This window comes from Magallana gigas, chromosome 7 (assembly GCF_963853765.1).
Source record: "Magallana gigas chromosome 7, xbMagGiga1.1, whole genome shotgun sequence".
Taxonomy (NCBI): domain Eukaryota; kingdom Metazoa; phylum Mollusca; class Bivalvia; order Ostreida; family Ostreidae; genus Magallana; species Magallana gigas.
The window spans coordinates 51,692,970-51,707,858 of NC_088859.1; the positions used below are offsets into that span (position 1 = coordinate 51,692,970).

General features: G+C 35.7%; 1 protein-coding gene across 3 annotated transcripts in view; it reads left to right on the forward strand.

Moving 5' to 3' along the window:
- The window catches only part of LOC105346102 (synaptotagmin-15), a 71,414-nt gene that overhangs the window by 23,475 nt on the left and 33,050 nt on the right, over positions 1–14,889 (forward strand). For 2 of the 3 annotated variants that reach the window (XM_011454565.4, XM_011454566.4), the window contains exon 2: positions 6,371–6,545. In XM_011454565.4, the coding sequence (XP_011452867.2) occupies positions 6,371–6,545 (175 nt within the window). Of the gene's footprint in view, positions 1–5,659; positions 5,678–6,370; positions 6,546–14,889 lie in introns of those variants that run through there. The other variant, XM_011454567.4, reaches the window with a different exon arrangement.

Here is a 14,889-nt window from a genome sequence, read left to right on the forward strand (position 1 = left end):
ATTGTTGATCCTGGTGCATTTCCGATGGTTAAAAAGAATGTGCTTGATTCCTCTTTAATATGCTCTAGGGCTGTTTCCAATGTGAAAGCAAGCGCATCATTGTTGTCTTGTGTCTGCATAATAGTGCCACACTTAGGGTTTCCCACAGATACCAGCAGCTTTCTACCTCTGATCTCCATTTCTCCCTCCAACTCTTGAATAAGCATATACCCTCCATGTTGACAACGTTGGCGATAAAGTGATGTCCCCAGTTCTAAAATATGATCAACATCGGCCGATGATTTAGGTATGTCCGAAGACAGATATGTCAAGGCAATACAGCAGCACTGACTTCCGCCATCTACTATTTCCCCTTGGTGTTTACTTCCTTTACACAAAAGCCTATAACACATTTATAACAATTTGACACATATTGTTATTTATACCTATAATACATGTATTGGATTAAAAACAAAATATTTAGGCATTTATGAAGTCCCAAAATTAACCAGTTTATCAAAGTTACAACATTCTAATGACGTTACGGTATCCGACCCCCTATTAGCTGTTAGAAATATCTGATGCATCAAATCTTCAGTATTCTTATATTAAAATTAAATAGTCTATTTACCTAGAAAAAATTCAAAAAATATACAGTAATTAATTAATGATTGCACAAAGACCATCTGGTTTTAAATGCAATTATATATTTATACCTTCGACCAGCTTTTAAATATTCAGAAATTTTTGCTTGCATCGCAATAGGGAAATGACAGCGCAGTCTACACATGAAACAAAACTGCTGGGATTTCCAGTCGATTCTTGGTCGAAGCCCCAAGTTCAGGGCTCTGGGGAATTTGATGCAGCCACCATAATGAAATGACCAACACTGCTTAATTGTTTTAAACACAGTTTAATAAATTGGTTTGTTATCAGAACCTGTCAACATGCATTAGGATCAGATGTTTATAGAGCAGCAGAATTACAGTCAGCATAGCACAGTTAGTGTATCAATGAGGTGTACCATTGAGTCAGGCATAATTATAAATAAAGTGAAACACAAAATGCTAACTTTTCTATGTAAAATTTATCAAATCATCTACAGTCATGCATACTTTGAAAATTTTAGGGGGGGCGTGCGCCCTCCACGCCCCCCCTTAAATCCGCCAGTGATTAAGGAGGATAAACATTCAATTTATAAAGTTGTGGCAAATCGAAAATTTTCGTCACGATATTATTCTTCATAATACAAATAGTGCAGGTAAATTTCTAATAAAAAATGTAGATAATTTTAAAAGTTTACAGAGAGCAAATGGGCCTATATGAAAAACCATGCATGTGTACTCTTGACTTAAAAAAAGTCATGAACATTTAGTAGGCATTTCCTCATTCACTAGTTGTGATTCCTTTTTTTTACATTTTCTCTGCCAATATTCTGTTACATTATTTTTGTTTATACGTCATATTTAATTTATATTACAACGATGATTCTAAACTGCCGATCTTTTTGTTATTTGATACGACAATGACCATAGACTCCTAAATACTATAAAAACCAACTTTTATTCGCGTGCTTGAAATTTTCGCGAGGTTTGCGAAAGCCTCTTTGTCGCGAATTTTTCTCGTCGCGAACCGGTACTTGCCTATGGGTGTAATAAAACATGGTTTCAAAGGCTTGATCGCAACAGTTAGTCGCAGCGACCGAGTTTCTCTCAGGTTGTTCGCGAAATAAAGTCGTCGCGAATTAAATTTGGTCTACAGGACCAGTGCCTCGTCAACTCCTGCAAAAGAACTTCCCTAACGATGAAACGATAATTAAATTGATTGATACGGGTTTTACTGCACTTCATTTTCGTACAAAATATTATCAATAATATATAGTTCTTTGACATGCATGGTTATATTTGTAGATGATGGATGAATACAAAATACAACAATTGGTTGTCTTTTCTTTGTTAAAAGTGGTCTTTTCCATTTCTCTAAATACCTGTATGAATAATTTTTAACTGTTTTTTTTTTTCAAGTTAGCCAAATTAGAAAATTTTGACATTTGAATATCACTTTTGCTTAATTTGAATAGTAGAAAACATTACTGTAGGCTTCTAAGTGAATATTTTATTGGTTTGGTGTGAACAAGATGTTTTTAATGTAATAGGGAATTTTCTCTTTATTTATTATGTATGGTCGGGAGAGCACCATGAATCTTATTTTTTTGCATACTTTTGAAGCTCTCTCTCTCTCTCTCTCTCTCTCTCTCTCTCTCTCTCTCTCTCTCTCTCTCTCTCTCTCTCTCTCTCTCTCTCTCTCTCTCTGTGTATGAGATCAAAGTCCGCTCCAGGGTCACAGAATGCCTTTAGTTGGTATTATAGAATAATTCCTTGATTTATTGTTTACAGGTGACACGGCAGCATGCTCGCATCTCGTGCAGGAATACCGTGCACCCGTGATTTATTTCACTACTTTCTTAGTTAATTAAGGGATATGCCGTTTCACACCTGTAACCGATTTAAGGTGATTTAGCATTTCTCCGTGGCTGCTGAGTTTATCCGCGCAGACACCGTGATGGTTGTTAGTATATATTATTGATATTGACGATGCGTTCCCATGGACCCGAGTAGGAGGGACACACCGTAACCCTCAGCTCAATCGCAGGAAACCATCGTTGTGATCAAATTATTATCTGACACAATTATTTATTATGAATGACGATGATAGGGCCTCGGTCCTCTTGTGTATGTAAAATTCGAAATACAGGGAAAACTCTAATAATTTAGTAGCAAATCAAAGCAATAAAACCATATATAAGGGGAATGGGTTTTTTCAGTAAGATCATTAAGATGTTAAGGCATGGTACATGTAGGAGTCAACCGTATGATCTATAAAAAATTGTCAGTACAAAATATGAATAGCATGTCAGTTGTTATAAAAACTTATTCACCTCAGAGACAGGGGTATTGCATACACACGTTTAGTTTCATCAAAGATAAACATACAGATATATGGACAGACAGACAAACAGACGGACAAACAGACGGACGGACAAACTGACGGACGAACAGACGGACGGACAAACTGACGGACGAACAGACGGACGGACAAACTGACGGACGAACAGACAGACGGACAAACTGACTGACAAACGTCTGAGGGGTGTAAAAGTCAGTACGTCTCTGTCTACATCCGCACCTTAGAATGCATAAACGTGGTAGCGATTGACCCCTAGCACTTGACCCTGGGAATTTTAGCCCCTACGGTTAGGGAATTCGATAATTCCAAGTCAAGTGTTAAAATTTCCCGTTTATTATGTGTATAGAAAGGTCCTGGTTTCTTAAAAAAGAGATGATATCAGTAAAATATTTTTACAAATTCTGGTAGAAGTTGAACAAGAGTGGCAGGCTATAGGAATTTCAGGCCATGAGTAATAGACTTTGAATTAACGGAACTCTAGGTTTTAATTAATTTTACGAAATTCAAACTAACTTATGGAAGGACCAAAATCGTTTACCACAAGTAGCTAACCCTGAAAATTTCATTCCCTGGGGTAATGGACTTCGATATTTCTCAGCCTTTGGCCTCAATTCAGATATACATGTAGTAAAGTGTATTCACAGAATGACCCAGGTCGCGCAAATAGTCGTCAAATTTTCACAGTATATTGTAGCAGACCAATAGTAGCTGACCCGGATAATTGATGCTCCCGGGGTGACGGACTTTACTGTGTTTTAGCTTTATGTATTACCCTTTTAATTTTTTAATTGGTTTTCCGTAGAAAAAAATCCGAATATTGGAATTGTGATAGAAAGTTGTTCTTTTGCAGATCAGTTGTACATATATCAGAGGTGTGCATATTACATGGATTTTGATTTTTGGTAATTTTTGAAAAAAAACAGCTGTTGAATTTAGTCATTTTCACGCAGATTATTGCCTATAGGGTACCCCTTATCTCTAGATGGGTTGTGTTTATCGATTCAGGGTTGACAAATTGATTGTGAATACTGTTCACACACAAAAAACCCTGTTTACTGTCACATTGGCAGCTTTTCTCTTGTTCATCATTACAATTATAAAATCGTTATCACAATGATAGATAGATTTGGAATTGTCTAGTATGAACTATTGGTGGCATCATTGCCATTATCGAAAGGGCTGATTTGGGCTCAGTTTACCCCACCCTGAAAATTTAGCCATAAAAGCAGGAGACCCTGGCGGTTTGAAGCTTTATCTTTTAATTTCCTTCGGATGGTTTTTGTTATATAAATTGAGGCAAATTTGAGAGGACAGAATACTATTAATAATGTGCACTGGCGTCGGAAGCAATTTGAAAGTGGGGGGGGGGCTAGAATAATCCTCAGAAATATTGAGAAAAAAGTAATTCCCAAAATCATGGAAATCCTAATCCGTGGGGGGGGGGGGGGGGGGGTATACCTATACTTCCAAAATATAAAAAACTTACTTTTTACCCTAATTTTTATTTCAAAATCATGAAATTCCCTAATCCGGGGGGGGGGGGGGGGGGGCTAGTATGCTTCTGAATCCAACTTCTCAATCTTTCAAGGTAAATTTAGGAACAATAATCTTTCCTGCTAGAAAAAGTGGGGGGCTGAACCCTCTATAATGCTATGTTTATCATGGTTAGGTATAACTTTGCAAAAAAAGTGGGGGGGGGGGGGGGGGGCTAAGCCCCCACTAGCCCCCCCCCCCCCCGGTTCCGACGCCTATGATGTGTACTTATTGTTGGTGAATAGGGAAGTTTATTCTACATGATATGTCTTTGAGATCGATTCTCTGATCTCTTGGATCGAGTTACCATTCTTTGTCAACTACCACCACTGTACATGTATACAGATATGTACAGTATTATACTCAATGGACCCTTAAACTGCAATAAAACTTGTCTGTTTTTTGTCTAAAAAGAATAAATAAGACATGAAACTACGCAGTATCCCTCATCAAATAAAGAATAGCCAGTTCCTAATTTATTGGACATGCATTTTTATCATCGATTTGCGCAACAAAACCACCACATCAGAAGATATAATATATCCCACTATTTGTTTAACTGTTCTGATTTTTGTATAACTGATGCTAGAAACATGTATTATATCATACCTAAATGTTTTAAAACTTGAAGCATTTTTTAATGTATCAAACAAAAAACAACTTATCAAGATTTGTAAATTTATCAATACAATTATTGAGAGAGTTAGCTCTCTTGGTTAATGTACTAATCCTTGTTCACACTACAGTAATTGTATGTATTTTCTCTACACTGTAAACACAGTTTATTGAGAATAATGTTCATTGCCTTTGTCATTGGCCGGAGCGGCGTCACTAGGGCGTGCTCTGTTTGTAGTCCAGATCACCTCATTCTACGATTATTAGAACCGATAACAAATAAAATCAAAAGCCAAAGTAAATAACGGACGTAATTTAGACACTAAATCTTAATTATCTATAAGTTATTAACTTGCTGGCTTATGAAACTCGTTAACTGAAGGGGGTTAAAGAATTGGATGTACGTGTACAGACACAAGGTAGATTACCCCTCTCTCTCTCTCTCTCTCTCTCTCTCTCGATCACCACGCGAGAGTTATCTCTCTTCCACTAACTTCACTGAATTGATCTTTACTCACCCGATTAATATTCACGATCGGACAGCAGAGGTGAGTCCGTGCTCAATTCACACACTGGTCCACAAGTAGGTATATTTATTAGGCCTTCCATACTGACGTATTTGTTTTGTTTATTGAAGCAGTTTAATGAAGCTGTGATAATTTTTCTCCGACCCCTAATTTTACAAATCACCTCTCTACCAGATAGTCATGTTCTCTTGTTTCGAAAATAATTAAAATCATATAAATCTAGACAGTGTGGGAAGTCTGTTGTTGCATGACAAAAAAGAAAAACTAATATAAGACTGCCTGCTAAATTGTCGGGACACCTTTTATTACCTCGAGTTTTGTGAATATGATCGTATATATTATTACAACAGTAACTTGATCCAATGCCCGGATCATATCGAGTTTCCAGGCGCGAATCATAAGATCAAACGAGACGGGAATCGTCGAGTTTGATCTGATGATCTGCGCCTGGCAACGAGACGTGATCCGGCTCTTTGGACGAAGATACTGTTATAATGATAAATTATTATATACCCTTGTCTATTTCAAAGTTTTATTTACAAAACTTGGTTTTTAAAATCTTCTGTAAGACGTTTACTTTTATTCAATGCGTACATCAGAGAGTGATGGTACAAAATCGGAAAACCAAAGTGTGGTGATCCGGAAAATCCGATCACACTCTGTAAAATTGACAGTACCTAGAAGGGAAAATTGATGGGTATATAATGAATATATTCATCTGTTTTGACCTCCTTTCTTTTATTGGACAGTGTCGTACGATGTGGTCATTGTGGGGGTGGTGTGTGGCGTCGTCACAGCCTCGGTGGTCGTGGTCTTGATATGGATGTACTGTAACCGGAAGCGGAAACGACAGTCAAGCTATGAACAGATACTTCCGGACGGCAAACAGAACATGCACATAGAGAACGGAACTCTAGTGGTCAAGTAGGTAACATCTTAATTTCTGAATCACTGTTACAAGATACTTCATTGCTACAGCTAGTGCGCTGATCTGGTATGGGGGGGGGGGGGGGGGGCTCCACTCTCCCTCATCCCTTTTCCGGTCAAGAAAATTATCCCTCGGATTTTCCAATTTCTGGATGTATAATGCTAGCTGTTTTCATTTTCCTGCATTTATGGGCCAGTAATATAAAAACAATTAATGCATTCAATAAACTGAAGAGAAATAATTCTTGTTAATCCCACCAGATATGTTCTATTTGACTGTGAACTACTCAGTCAAGAGGGACAACTCTAGCGTAATTATATCGCCTAACTCCTACTGACCGTTTGATACCATAGTACCTAATCGTAACTCGGGGTCTGCTGCTCTGTGTTCTGGAAGCAAGGTGTGTGGTACAAGTTTACAGAAGCTCTACGGGAAAATGAGGGTTCACGGTTTACATAAAGAACCAGGTCTCTTAAACACGATCTATATTGTCATCGATACAGTCTTATGTTTACAAGTCGTGGTAGTATATGACCCGTAGTAACTGCATAGGCGTCGGAACAGGGGAAGGGGGGAGCTGGGGGGGGGGGGGGTAGCCCCTTTTTTGCAAAGTTACACATAACCATATTTAAGGCTCTTTTTCTGTTTTGCTTGCCAAGATTTTTTATGAGTCTAGCCCCCCCCCCCCCTTTCCACTGACAATGTGCTTCCGACGCCACTGAGCTGACTCTGATACCTTCAGTCCCCAGTGACTGAAAGTTGTACAAAAATCTGGCAATCTATTGCACATAAAAATATCTGCCAACTTTGTACCATTTTTTTTCATCTTCCCTTACATAATTTGTGGAAGTATCTAATACGAACAACTTCAAGGCGTTTTATTCCTAATCAACCTTTTGTTGAATTCAAGCGCTGATCAACAACAGTGATTTTTAGCAATAAAGAAAACCACTCTACGCCATTGTATGACGCTGATAAAAATGTTTAAAGGAATTTCTGAAGACACTTAAGTACATATGTGTGATAACATCAAGAGTAAAACGTCTTAATTTTTTTTTGGTATTGCATATTTGCACTGAATGTGATAGGAAATAAAAGAACATAAACCAGAAACTAGCTAACTTTTTGTGCACTTTTAACTCCAGTTGTTTGGTTGTATATTAATAGTTGTACGGTCTGTCAACCCGAATTTTCCCGTAGAGAGACAAACTGTGACACCAATGTCTCAAGTTTTATGATAAACTGGACACCTCTGTTTGGTGACTACTGTCATCTGAAATAAGCAATTAAGATTAACTACAGCTTTATTTCTGTGTCATCCTTCGGTAATGTTGTCCAACAGCGCAATATATATTATAACGCCACCTTCAGTTCTGAAATTCAATAGATCGAAACAGGCTGGAGGGATTTAAAAATTCTTTTGAAAAAATTTCAATATGCAAAATTTCATAGTTTTTAGCTCACCGAGACGAAGTCAAGGAGAGCTTATGCTATACCCTCGGCGTCGGCGGTGGCGTCGGCGTCGGCGTCCTGACCTGGTTAAAGTTTTTGTTGCAGGTCCTGTATCTAAGCTATTACTTGTCCTATCTTCACCAAACTTGCATGGATGATGCATCTGGACCTACCTATGGACTTGAAAGACTTGGATGCTGAATCTGGGTCCTAAATGTCAGATGCTGGAGGAGGTTAAGGTTGTTGGACCAGGTTAAAGTTTTTGTTGCGGGTACCCATTGATAGCAATATCTAAGTTACTACTGGTCCTAACTTCACCAAACTTGTATGGATGATGCGTCTTATGATACTGATGCACCTGACAAGCTTGAATGCTGAATCTGAGCAATAGGTTTCGGATGCTGGAAGAGGTTAAGGTTTTTAGAGCTGGTTAAAGTTTTTGTTGCAGGTGCCCTCTGATGAGTAATCTTAGTTACTACTGGTCCTAACTTCACCAAACTTGTATGGATGGTGCGTCTTATGATACTGATGCACCTGACAAGCTTGAATGCTGAATCTGAGCAATAGGTTTCGGATGCTGGAAGAGGTTAAGGTTTTTAGAGCTGGTTAAGTTTTTGTTGCAGGTGCCCTCTGATGATTATATCTTAGTTACTACTGGTCCTAACTTCACCAAACTTGTATGGATGGTGCGTCTTATGATACTGATGCACCTGACAAGCTTGAATGCTGAATCTGAGCAATAGGTTTCGGATGCTGGAGGAGGTTAAGGTTTTAAGAGCTGGTTAGATAAAGTTTTTGAAACAGGTGCCCTCTGATGATGTTATCTTAGTTATTACTTGTCCTTACTTCACCAGACTTCCATGGATGGTGTGTCTTATGATACTGATGCACTTGACAGGCTTGAATGCATAGTCTGGTTTCGGATGCTGGATAAAGTTAAGTTTTTAGGAACAGGTCACATGTTTAATAGATGATAGTACTATTTCAAACTTGCATAGTTGATTTAACTGTAATATGAATGAATCGCAGAGGTAGTTTCAGATGCAGAGCTTGATCTCCATTATCAAGGATGCTAAAAAATAAATCTTAGTTATTACTGGTCCTAACTTCACCAAACTTGAATGGATGGTGTGTCTTATGATACAGATGCACCTGACAGGCATGGATGCTGAATCTGAGCCATAGGTTGCGGATGCTGGAGGAAGTTAAGGTTTTAATTGCTAGTGCCCTCTGATGATGATATCTTAGTTATTACTGGTCCAAACTTCACCAAAATTGCATGGATGATGCGTCTTATGATACAAATGCACCTGATGGGCTTGAATGCTGAATCTGAGCCATAGGTTTCGGATGCTGGATGAGGTTTAGGTTTTTGGAACAGGTCACATGTTTTATAGATGATAGCTTGCATAGTTGATTTAACTTTATTATAAATTAAATGCAGAGGTTGCTTCAGAAGCAGAGCCTGATCTCCATTATCAAGAATGCTAAAGAAATCTCCTACCTCACTCAAACCAGCTCGATAGATAGATGTGTTTGTTGATAAATGATATAACATGATTCCTATGATAAAGTATTGTATGATATGAAACAATATTGTTTGATATGATACAATATGATATCATATGTTATATTATAAAAAGTTATACGATACGATATGATATTGTATCAATTTTTTTGATATTTTATGATATGATTATGAATCATGATATTGTAATGTATAGTATTGTATATTATGATACAATATTGTATAATATTATATTGTATCTTTAATTTATTATTTTATCACATGATACAATTACATAAGACATTGCAAAATATTATATTGTATCCTATGATACAATATTGTATATTCTATAATATTGTATCATACGATATTGTATAATATGATATTGGTTTCAGTAATATAGAATTATATCACATGAAATTGTATTATATGATATTGTAATATTATATAATATTGTATCATACGATATTGTATGATATGATATTGGTTTATATGATATATTATCATATCACATGAAATTGTATTATATGATATTGTAATATATTTTATTGTGTCATATGATGCAATATGTATAATATAATAATGTATTTTATAATATTTTACCATATCACATAATATTGTATCATTTGATAAGATACAATGTTGGAATCAAATTATATTGTATTATATGATATAATATCATATAATGTATCAAATATGTTTCAGTGTCATTCAATACAATATCATTCTATTTTATACATTGTTATACTTTCATGTTAAATACTGAAATCTGATTGGTTAAGACGCAGTTAATAATATTTACTATTACCCTCAGAGTTAGCAACGCACTTGGCAACGGGTAACATTAAAAAATGTTACATGCGCGAAAATTATGCGCGTACGGTTCGCTGTAGAATTCACGTTATTCCTATATAAAAGCAGTAAAATTTTCTTAAAAATTTTAAAAAAGACATTCAGTATAACAAAATAAATAGTGCCTGTTTGGGAGGATAACAGTTGAAATTGACACCCCTCGAAAACCATTGTCAACCTCCGCTTCGCGTCGGTTGACAATGGTTTTCTCGGGGTGTCAATTTCAACTGTTACCCTCCCAAACAGGCACTATTTATATAATATAATATCATGTTTCAGTGTTATGATGTATTATGTAATATGATATTGTAATATGATACTATATTGTATTATATTTTATGATATTGTATTATGTGATCAAATACAATAAGGTATAACACAATACAATGTCATATCATACGTTACAATATCAAATCTCATTATTGTTTATTACGGTATTTCATTTATTATATGATATATATTATATTAGAAATATGACATGATGCAATATTTAATTTTATATCATTGTATTGATTAACATATGAACATATGATTATCATAAAAAAATTTATCTTGGTATTGGTCTTATGAAGGTGATGCTTCATAAGGGTGATGCTCCGTCTCGGTGAGCTTAGTAATCTAAGATTACCTATGTTTATTGTTTTGTTTTTAAAATTTAAAAAGCGATTATATTATTTTGGGTATGATTCCCTTTGAAACATTTTGAAGTTTTAGGTCTAGAATTTCAATCATTTTTAAGTAGAATGTGGATAATGTGTTACAAACAAGCACACAAAAATGATTTCTTATGGAATATATATTTTTTTTACCATGCCATTGGTATAAACCTTCCATACCTGACACTCTCTGCATATCGCTTTGTTTTTTTTACTTGTCACCTAACATTCAAATTTTAGTTGACCATAAGAATTACCTTATTTAAGCAATCTAAACAATGAATATAAGTTGAAAATCAAATTTTTTTGTGGTCTGATATCGTGACCTTGCCCATTTACTTGTACTAAGTCTAAGACTGGTTTAAGACGCCGGCGCCTAGTGTATAGATATAGTGATAACCGTATATGCTTACTTTAAATTGTAGGTGTACATGTATTTTATATAGCATATGCCAATGAAAAAAGTGCCTTTACTGATCTAGGCTTTATCATACAGACAGTTTGATTGATGGTTTATTTTGCAGTTAAATATAGAATTATGAAATATAACTAGATTGATTCGAACACTGAATAAAGTCAAATCACGTGACCGACCCCTCGTGATCTCCAGCATTACGTTCCTTCCTGTTGGACAATGCGGCTTTTGACTTCCGGTAGTCCATCAGCTCTATTATCGTTTGGCACCAGAATCGCTTCATGCATTCAAACTGCTATATCTGTGTCAATCGGCCCAGCTCTGCTTAATGATGGTAAGCCCATCAGTAGACTACATAACCCAATAACCGCCGGCATCAATGCCCCCCTTATGTAATGGACTTTCATATTGTCTCTGGAGTTTTGATAAAGAAAGCGATCTGCATATCATCATTTGAATTCCGTGCTACGATAGATTTATGTAAATGTTGGTGAATGGTAGACTGTGGCCGCACAACATCTCTGTGCGGAGATAAGTTAGGTCTATTTGTTTGGAATACGATCTTATTCCCCCGACCCCCCTTTAAACCTCCCTCCGACACATCAGATGAATCAATCGGTTTTGTTCATTTCTCCTTTTTTGTTGTTAGTATAGAATTCCTGAAAGACAATTCACGATCGGTCTCATTGTACAACACGAACATTGTAAATGATGATTTCGTTAGATGTTGGATTGCAGTACAATGATAACGGGAGAAACTTTGAGGAGGGCGCCATTGTGCATTGTATCACATGACTTGTCGTTACGGGACGTTAGACAACGTCATTGAATACAGAACACGCTTGTCTTTTTACGGTTCATACATAAGTAATAAAATAAGTCGTGTAGTTCGTAATATAATGAATTTCACCTCAAATATTCAAGAATGATTTCTCTGAATTATACGCGGTTCTGCGGATTCTATCATTAAAACAACACTAGATAGTACGCCAATGAACTTAATTAACTGCGCGCCGTCTCAACCAAACAAACTTAAGGCAATTTACTATTATACTCGTATATCGAATACTTCCATACTTGTTTGTTTGTTGCTTTATTTGTTTGTGTGTTTTCAAAGTAATTGTATTAACTGTGTATATTTTATACCAACGCCAGCAATTTTATGAAAACGTTCTATTATTCAATATGATGCAATTTTTTTCCCTTTTATTCTAATGATTTGAACATATTTTATTGTGTAATTACACAAGACAATTGGAAACAAGTTCTTGCAACTTTCATGATTTGTTCTAATACTCAATAAAATTGTGAGAAAATCAAATATCCATCATTAAAATCTGAATCGTTTAAAGTTACGTTTCAAGCAGTTTTAATATAAAGGCTTTGCTCAAAACTAAGTAAAATAACTGAATAACTGTAAAACAACTTTTATTACCGGGCAAGAAAAATTTGGCATGGTTAGCCAGAACTTGTATTTTCGTGTAATTATCAGCGCAAACCAGTACGTACGTGTTAAAATTTGTTACGAAATTTGATAAGTCGAGTAATATCCAAAAAAATTGTCATCGCGAAAATGTAAATTGGTGACATGTCGAAAAAAAGTCACCGCAAACAAAAGTTGCTTTACATTTCATGTACTTATTCAGATATTGCTATTATTAGTAGCATGGGAAAAGCAAATAGGGTCTAATGCAGATAAAAATCAAATATTTTGGAGGCTTAAAGGTGAAAAAAGTAAAATAGACTAAAATATGGTCTCCAAAATGTCAAAGATAATAATCAAATATTTTAGAGGCTTAAAGATAAAAAAAAGTTAAATATTGCAGAATATGGGCTCCAAAATGTCCAATGTAGGTAGATCGGATAAGGCCATTTTAGACGTTAGACAAAAAGTCAGAATTCTGTACTTTCTTGGGAAATGAAAAAAAGAATTGACATTCAAGAGGTTTTTTAAAAATAATGTTTGTCAGAAGATTTGAGAAAATTCTGAAAAATTAGTTGATGTGTGGTATGTACGACTTTTCATTCGGGAGGTTTCACGGTTTTTCATCAGTATGCGCGGTTTTTCTGAAATTTTAATTTAATCACTAAATTCTTGTTTTAATGCTCACATAATCAAATATCCATAAAATTGTATGTGCGACTTTGTTGAAATCATCCAGGGTTTCTCACATTTTAGATTTACCACTCGTTTACTTAACGGAAGGCACTAAGATTAATGTAAAATAAGGTATATGCGAACGCCGAACGTAAACGTCCTTTACGTTAAATACAAAAATTAATTAATAGTCGAGTTACTGCATGATAAATAAAAAAAACCTACTATATACCATTAACCAGTGCCATAGGAAATTATAGGAAAACTAGATATCAGACTACCACTCGGTCCGAGTTTAGATCGAGGATAATTAATCAATGTGCCCTTTGTCAAATGGTGATTAATGACAGTCCTCATTAAATACACTCATAAAATTCAATCATTCCTATTTATTCAGCCTCGATTACAAATAAGACCTGTCTAGAAGAATCGATTTTACTATTGTCATATTGACAAGAAATAAACAGTTAATTATGTAATCATAATTAAACAATTAGGGCTGTCAAATCTCTTACAAAAGACCATCGTTGAATAGCGTCTTTTATTCAGTGAGCCGAGTGTGAGGGGGGGAGTGTAGTAGATTCTTATCATTAAAGGGCAATGGGATTCCTTACCTTATGGCCAGAACCAATGAGCTCAATAGACCAAAACCTTATATTAAAACACTGCTGTGGTGTCATTCCTTTGTTCCAGCAGTATAACATTTAACCAGTGATAGTCTGAAAAGCTTCTAAATAGCAGACCATCACCAGAGGTTATAGTACTGATATCCTTCACAATCGCACTGTCTCAGGTAAATCAACAATGAAATTCAATGGCACCGATTTAAGTATCATATATGCCTCAAACACTTCTGTATGAAAAATACGGGCCTAGAAACTCTCTGATATTTATTTTCATACAGAATTTTTTTCGGCATACATCCATTATACATATATTTGCATGATACGTACATGTAATTTGAAAATTTTATTCCAATTATATGATCCTCTATCAAAAGAAAATCCTGATGGCATTTGTTTTTATACTGGCTTTTAGGAGATAAAAAGATGTCTGTTAAATGTTTGATACAGGTTATATAACTTAAAATCGACGGCAAATTGCATGATGAAAGAATATAGTTAAAGCATGACGTCACCGTATTACGGTTGGGTCATTGCGACGTCTACCACTCCAATATTATGCATGGCCCGTATCGAGTTAGGTTTTGCAATGACACACAAACATAGAGCTTTTTTACCAATCCTTTTTAGCAGAGGAACAGAGCCGGCATGTCAATCCGTCCGTAATCATTCGGCTTATTATGGAGGAAATTGCAATTTGCACTGTGCTTTCTCGGGGCCATAGAGATACCGACGGG